At 37.5% G+C, this 8439-nt stretch overlaps 1 protein-coding gene across 1 annotated transcript; it reads right to left on the bottom strand.

Annotated features, from left to right (window-relative positions):
- Positions 1–1171: 1171 nt before the first annotated feature.
- LOC138442116 (eukaryotic translation initiation factor 2 subunit 2) lies at positions 1172–2529 on the bottom strand. The gene has a single exon (XM_069593016.1). The coding sequence runs from the start codon at positions 2486–2488 to the stop codon at positions 1487–1489; it is 1002 nt and encodes a 333-aa protein (XP_069449117.1). The 5' UTR covers positions 2489–2529; the 3' UTR covers positions 1172–1486.
- Between the last annotated feature and the right edge of the window lie 5910 nt (positions 2530–8439).

Genomic DNA, 8439 nt, shown 5'->3' with positions numbered 1-8439 from the left:
AAAATCTACTCACACATATAAAGATATTCTCCTGTGTTTTCTTCTAGAAGCTCTTTAACATCCATATTTATACCTGGATTAATCATTATTTTTATTTACATGGATATTTTATTTTTCAGCACTATTTATTGAAATTTTAAAAATCATCCTGTTATTATTAGTCCTATCAATTTTTTCCAGGCAACACTTTCTAATAAATCACTTTCAAATGAATTATTGTTCTAAGGACTTGCATTTTCAGAAATCAACCTAAGACAGCCCTTGTTCCTGATCAATAATAGGTCTGCTGGGTGTTATAAAGAGATTTATTTTGTCTTCTTGACCTTTTGAGGATACTATAGCATTGCCTCTCTATTCTAAGTCGATGGTCTTGATATGCATGCTGTTAGTCTAAGTGATTTCTTTTTACATAAAAATATTGTATATTTAATGCATTTTTACCAACTATGTAATGCATATTCAGGCTTTCCAGGTGGCACAGTGGTAAAGAATCCTCCTGGCAATGCAGGAGACATGGATTTGATCCCTGTGTTGGGAAGATTCACTGGAGAAGGAGATGGCAACCCCCTCCAATATTCTTGCCTGGAAAATTCCATGGACAGAAAAGCCTGGTAGGCTACAGCCCATGGGGTTGCAAAGAGTTGGACATGGCTGAGCATATATACACACACACACACATACACAATGCATATGCATAAAAATGCATGCACATAAATAAAGCACTGATGAAAGTATATACCTACCCATATGTTCTTAAGACCCACCAATTCCCATATCATTTCTGTCATTGCATTTATATGCAGGTATGTACATTTTTTCACCTGAGTAAGTGAAGTTGCTCAGTAGTATCGGACTCTTTGCAACCCCATGGACTGTAGCCTAACCAGGTTCCTCCGTCCATGGGATTTTCCAGGCAAGAATACTGGAGTGGGTTGCCATTTCCTTCTCCAGGAGATCTTCCCGACCCAGGGATTGAACCCAGGTCTCCCTTATTGTAGGTAGATGCTTTACCGTCTGAGCCACCATATGGTATCATATTATACATGCTTAAACTGAGTGGTTTATTTTGTTACTTATTTCTAGTTTAAAGTATTTGTTCTGTTATAGTCAGAAAATTTCTGCCTTTAGTTTAAGATGTGCTTCTTACAGATGGCATTTTCTTTCTGGTTGCTTTTATTTTATTTTTTTTTTTCACTGTTATAATAACTTTAATTTATCTTGCATTTTACAGAAGTCTATGAACGATTTTAAAAAAGCACCGCCTTACCCCATCATGTTTCTCTGACAGTTGTTAAAGTAGGCAATGAGTATGTCGACAGCTTCAGCAACGGCATCTTGCAAGAATTTCAGACCAACCAGCCACACGCCAAAGAACTTGGCAGCTTTTCTATCTTGTTTTTAATACAGTGGTTTATCCACTCTGATGGTAAACCTGTCCAGCCAAATCTCCACAACACACTTTGCAAAATCAGTGGTGATTAGCAAATTAGTTAGCTTTGGCACGGAGCTGTGCTCGCTTGCCCGTGACAGCCTGGAAGCCAGTTTTGATGCTGGCAACAGAGCATCGAGAATGACAAGTTTCGCACTGTAAGAAATAGAGTCGGGTGTCCTTTTGCAGGATTGTGTCTGGTGATCGGCACGTGTGACAGGTGACGTATTCCTTGATATATCTTCTCAAAACATTTTCTATCTGTTTCTGTTGGAATCTTCCTTTAATTACAAGTTGATTATTACCATCTATAGAACCACTTGTACCCAATTCAGCCAATAAAAATGCAAGGAGATGTTTAGGCTGACGATGTAATAGTTTACAGATATCTGTAAAGTTGACAAAAGAAGTTTTCTTGGTTCCTACTCGGACGACCTGTGGTGGTTTCATGACAAATTTCCTTTTCTCTCCAGCTACCATATCTGGATTCTTTTCCCTCATGATGTTGAACACTCGATTCAGTAGCTCTTCATATGTGTAGTCTCTTTCTGAGCCTGCCCAAGCAGGGCCTGTCTGGTTACTGAATGAGATACCATCATCTTTTTTGCTGTCTTCATCTTCTAAAGCTTCATCTTTCTCTAGTATTTCATCCTCATCAGGGAACTTGACAACCTTCTTTTTCTTCTTTTTATTGCCAAGCATAATGTCAAGATCTTCCTCTGGTTCAGCTGGTTCCTGAACATCACTTTCAATCTTAAGGTCCTTTATACCTTCTTCAGCTTCATCAATATCAAATATCTTTTTTGATTTTTTCTTCTTTTTCTTCTGATTAAAGAAATTCAAATCATCTAGATCATCAGAAGCATCTTTTTTCCTACTGTCTTCTTCATCAGCTTCTACATCTTTGTCCTCAGTTGGCTCTGGCTCCACTTCTTTTGTTTCTGAGGGCTGGGTTTCTTCTGTCTGGGCATCCCCTTCCTCATCTAACATAAAAGGCTTCTTCTTCTTCTTTTTCTTCTTGCTCATAGTAGGATCAAAAATCATCTCGTCCCCGGACATGGCTGTGGCTCGACTGGGCTCGGCACGGACGGAAAGTCTGACGGGTCTGGTTGCTTTTAAAGTGTTTTCATTGACTTTGGTGTTTTGCTGGATCAAACTTGTGCATCTCACAAAGGATTGTTTTCATCAGTTCTGCTCAAGACTCACTGTTTGTCAAAATAAAGAATACCTGTGTTTTGTTAGCTCTGAAAATTCTCAACCATGATTTCCCGTTCCATTTTCTACTGAAATATATTCTAAGAATGCTGTCTCCCTCCAGACATTACATTACATCCTCTAAGTCTTCATTCTTTGAATTTTAGTCTTGTTACATTTTCCATCTTTTTAGATATTTCATTTTATATAATTGGCTTATATATACTTCAATTTGACTAATTCTCAACTATGTAATTTTCTTTTTAATTTTAAATTATGATCATTTTTATTTGTGTAAGGTCTAGTTCAGTATTTTTCAGATCCCGTGTTTTACGCATTGCATCTTTTTTATGTTTGTGTTTCAACTCCTTATAATTGTGAGTATGCTTATTATGTTACTATATCCTCTTTAGGAATGTATTTCGATTATATTAAACTCTTGAGGCTGAGACTCCTCTGTTGTTCAAGTGTGGGAATGCCTGACATAAAATTTACATTCATTTACTTCTCCTGGCTTCCAACAAGTTTCAAGTTTCACTGGTTTGAGAAGGCTCACTGGCTGTCTCTCTCTCTCTCTCTCCTTGTTCTGAGAGTTTTAAAAACATGCAAGCAGGACAAAATCAAGTCACAAATTTAAAAGGATATAAACTTTGCCTTTCCAGTTCTCAGATTAGACTTTTTTAATTTGACTAACTGAAAAAGCATATAAACATAGAATTTTTTAAAAAGCTGTATTGGTTTTAGCTGTTGTTTTTCATTAGCTGGAGGGTAGGTTTGTTTCTACACAGAAAGTGCAAAGTGCAGACATTTAAAGATTTTGGTTATATCCTCTTTTCTGGGTCAAATATGTAACTTAGTTTGCTGATTCCTCAAATGGACATTAAAAGTGAGACTATTGCAGAAAAAGGCAAATAGCCCCACACACCCATCCCCACCCCAGAGGTATCTGTCATTTGAGCTCAAGTCCTGGGTGCTCTGGTTTTCATTTTTCTCTTGGTTTTGGCACTTGAAGAGGTTTGTTTTCCTTTTCCTCATCTCTCTTTTTCTCTCCTTGCTTCCTTTTTACTTTCCTTCCTTCTCTCCTTTGCTTCTTTCTTTCTATATGGCTCAGGTAATATTGATTTATTAGGCTTCTAAAGCTTCCGCCTTTTGTAAATTTTAAATGTAACCTACCAACTCTCTTATATTTTTTCACATATACTTTTAGGCCTTCATTAGAAAGTTAATTCCCCTGTTATACACTTGGTTAGCTCATTTTTTGTCATTTGCTTCAGCTTATGAATGCTTACAGGAGTGTTTTTCAGAATCATGTGTGATTACCTCAAATCACATTCAACTGTATCAATTATCATGTTGCTTTAAATGTCCCATAAATATCTGCAGCTGAATCATTTATAGTTTGGTCAATTTTTAACAAAATTTATCAATTTTTATGAAAAATATGAGAATGCTTTGCTGAGTAGAGCAATGACTTTTTATTTTTAATTTTATTTTTTGTTGGTAATAAATGTGTCATCCATACTTTTTAAAAAGTTACATTAATTTTCTGCAACATTTCTAGTTATTGGAGGATTCGATTCTGGGAGGTTATCAGTTTTTATTATCTGTCATCAGCCTGGAACCCAGAAGTTCTGCCATATCTTAACTTTCAGGCTTGAAAATAAGGACCATTATTTTCATCCCTAAGACCTATTTGAAAAATGTAAGTTTTTCCATGTGATGATTCAAATAGCCTTTATGCCTATATGCACTGCTCAGATGCAGAGACTACCATGTTTAATTGTCCCTCTTACAGACTGATTATGTAACTTGCTCAAGTTAAACATTAGCTGAAGAAAAGAAGCCGAGCTAGTGTTCCAGGTTTCTGTCTCTCAGTCTTGGACCTTTTCCACATTCTGCCTGATTGTTCCTTTCTTTGTGAAGCCATGGGTTTCTGCCTTTGAAAGCAGATGAAAAAGAAGGGAGAGGGGAGAAAGAAAAGGAGGAGATGGAGGAGAGATATAAAGCAGAGGAGGAGGAATGGGAGAGGAGGAGGAAGTGGCAAAGAATAAGGAAAAAAATAATTTTAAGACCTAAAGAAGTTTTGATTACTTGCTTGGACATTTCCAGAATCTGGTTGTATAACTGGGCAAACTACAGCACTCCTCCTGGATCCAGCCTCAGGTCTCTCATTTGTAAGACAACTGTAATATCAAATTATCAGTATTGTTTTGATACAGAAAATTAGTATGTTTTGGAAAACTGAATATACAGGAGGTACTCAATAAATGAGCTACTTTAATATTGCAATTATTTTTCCTTTTTTTCTTTCAGTTTTATTGAGATACAACTGACATACAGCACTATAAATAAGTTTAAGGTGTACAACAGAATGATTTGACATATATATCATGAAATGATTATTACAATGAAGGGGTTTAATGGACATCTATCATCTCATACAGATACAAAATTTGGGGGAATTGAAAAAAAGTTTTCCTTGTGATAAAAACCTTTAGGATCTATTCTCTTAACAACTTGCATTAGTAACTGAGGTGCCTTATGCATGCACACTCAGTGACTCTGTCATGTCCAACTCTTTGTGACCCCATGGACCATAGCCCACCAGGCTCCTCTGCCCACAGGATTTTCCAGGCAAGATTACTGGATGGATTACCATTTCTTCCTCTAGGGGATCTTCCTGACCCAGAGACTGAAACCCCATCTCTGGCATCTCCTTCATTGTCAGGTAGATTCTTTACCATTGTTACACCTGGGAAGCTCCCTGAAATGGCTTATAGTAATTATTAAAATTATTCTTTGAGAGCAATGCATTTTTGAACCCTTTACTTCTTGTCTGCTACAGTGTCTTTCATAAAATAGCCATGACATTTCAGTAAGGGTATAGTTGAATTATGGTCATTGTCTTGCTCCTAAGTAAATCAAGTGTTTGCCAATGAATACCTTTTTCTTAGCCATTGAAATATAATTGAGACATCTTTTCACATACTTATGAATACCAATTTTTAATCTCCAAAGCATTTTGCATTGAAACTTCTTAAAAGTGTCATGGCTTTTCACATTCTAAAACTTATTTTCCAAGTTATTGAATGTGTACTAATTTAGTCCTGGAGATCTGATTTTTTAAAATTCAGTGTAGTCAAGGCAAAGTTCACCTTGAGTATGCAGAAGCTCAAATTTGCCATCTTTTCACCAGCACAGATACTTGAAGCCTGATCTCTTTCTTACAACCCTGGGAAGGGTTTATACATATGATCAGCACTTCACACAGAATTCAAATGAGAGAGAACTAGCACTTGATAAAGAAAACATTGATTTTCTTTTCGAAACCTCACACAGTAAAACTCCCGAACTTGTTTTGCTCTTGTCCTACAACATCACTGTTGCTTTAAAGGCCTTTATGGATTTTTTTTTTTTTTCATATAACAACAACCACATCTTCTGTGCTCAAAATGCCATTGCTCCTCATCTCTGAGAATAAACAGTTCTTGCTTTGATTTGGTGATCTTTTATCTTGCTTGCCTTTTATCAAACTGCCTTTGCCATCATCCACCCAAGTCATCTGATCTCAAACTTCCCATTTCAGGGAATATTATTCTCACTGTATTTGTACTTTTAATCTTAAGAGTGTATCCAATCAGGCAACCTTTCTCAGACCCACATTTCTTACTTGGATGTTTGTGATGTAGCTCCTTTTCCATTTAAAAAAATAATATTGTTTTCATTATTTCTTTATGCAGATACAAAATTTATAATTAAAAAACAGATTTCACATTTTATAAAGTCCTTCTCCTGTTCAGGCAATGGCTAAGTCCAAGAATATATTAAGCAATATGTTATTCATTTATTCACTGCTTTATAATTTACAGAATGTTTCCAAATAGATTCATTTGTTTTATCCTTGGACTGCAAGGAGATCCAACCAGTCCATTCTGAAGGAGATCAGCCCTGGGATTTCTTTGGAAGGAATGATGCTGAAGCTGAAACTCCAGTACTTTGGCCACTTCATGCGAAGAGTTGACTAATTGGAAAAGACTCTGATGCTGGGAGGGATTGGGGGCAGGAGGAAAAGGGGATGACAGAGGATGAGATGGCTGGATGGCATCACTGACTCCATGGACGTGAGTTTGAGTGAGCTCCAGGAGTTGGTGATAGACAGGGAGGCCTGGCGGGCTGCGATTCATGGGGTCACAAAGAGTCAGACACGACTGAGCGACTGAACTGAACTGAACTGAGTTACAATCCTGAGGCACACAGAACAGGTTATTAGAAATGATTTTAATGAGTCTTTCAAAGATAAAGAAACTGTATTTCAGGGCAGGGCTATATACAGCTTGACAAAGTTTTCTCTAGGAGAAGATGCAACTGATGTTAAGACCCACACTTTCTGACTCTGTACACTCTATGCTTCACATTATATTAATGCTCCTGTTCAGTCGCTCAGTCATGTTCAACTTTTTACAACTTTATGGACTATAGTCTGCCAGACTCCTCTGTCCATGGGATTTCCCAGACAAGAATACTGACTGGAGTGGGCTGCCATTTCCTCCTCCAGGGGATTTTTCCAACCAACATACAGAAACCGAGTCTCCTGTGTCTCCTGCATTGGCAGGCAGATTCATCACCATCATACAGTGGGAAACCCCTCCTATTATACTAGTCATTGCATATTCTCATCATACATTACATGCTTTAAAAATCTGAATACTGAGATTATCAATATGGATTCAACAATATATAATTTAATCCTGAGACTTCTCTGGTGGTCCAGTGGTTAAGACTCTTTGCTTCCACTGCAATGGGCATGGGTTCAATCCCTAGCTAGGGACTAAAATCCTACATACTGTGCTACACAGCCAAAAAATTTAAATAAAATAAAATTTAATCCTACATATGTTTCAAAAGCCTACTCGGCAGGGTATGCCAGTAAGGGAGTTCTAGCAGACAATGCTAAATTTGTCTGACTTTATTAATTAATCACTGAGTTACCTTGTATCCTAGATTCAAGGCTAATAGTATCTACACTATAGAAATTATTTGGGGGATTGGATGAAAAATATAGTGAAGAGCTAAATATGAAAGTGAAAAAAAAAGTGAAAGTCGCTCAGTCGCAGCTGACTCTTTGCAACCCCATACAGTCCATGGATTTCTCCAGGTCAGAATACTGGAGTGGGTAGCCAGCCTTTCCCTTCTCCAGGGGATCTTCCCAACCCAGGGATAGAACCCAGGTCTCCCACATTCTGGCATATTCTTTACCAGCTTAGCCACAAGGGAAACCCAGGAATACTGGAGTGGGTAGCCCAACCCTTCTCCAGCAGATCTTCCCAAACAAGGAATCGAACCAGGATCTCCAGCATTGCAGACAGACTCTTTACCAACTGAGCTATCAGGGAGCTAAGCAAATATCAAATGATGAATAAGCAGTGCTACTACTGTAATTCCCTTCTCTTTAGTCAGTCCTTGGAAAAGTTTTGAATTTGGAAATCCATTTTGAACTGACCTCCAGTATTCCCAGCTACACATGTGTTTTCACCTTCAACTTGCTACCACTTTATGCCTATCAAAATCAACTTTTTTACCCCCTGATAATTTCACATATAAACCCTATAATATCAGAATTAGAAGTGAAGATTAAGATTATCTCATCCAACATCTCAGTTTCATCAAGGAAAACCTAAGTCCCAGGCAGGTGAAACGGTTCAAGCAGGGATGACCTTTAAATGTGTCCTGACCAGGATGGATGTGCATTTCATATGGATTTTAAAAGGGAATAAAATTTTGGAGTGAATTTCATTGTGCCATCTTTCACAGGAGGG

Source organism: Ovis canadensis, chromosome 6 (genome assembly GCF_042477335.2).
Source record: "Ovis canadensis isolate MfBH-ARS-UI-01 breed Bighorn chromosome 6, ARS-UI_OviCan_v2, whole genome shotgun sequence".
In the NCBI taxonomy this organism is placed as follows: Eukaryota; Metazoa; Chordata; class Mammalia; order Artiodactyla; family Bovidae; genus Ovis; species Ovis canadensis.
The sequence above is the reverse complement of the archived record's forward strand: the minus strand, read 5'-3'. Positions and strand labels throughout refer to the sequence as shown.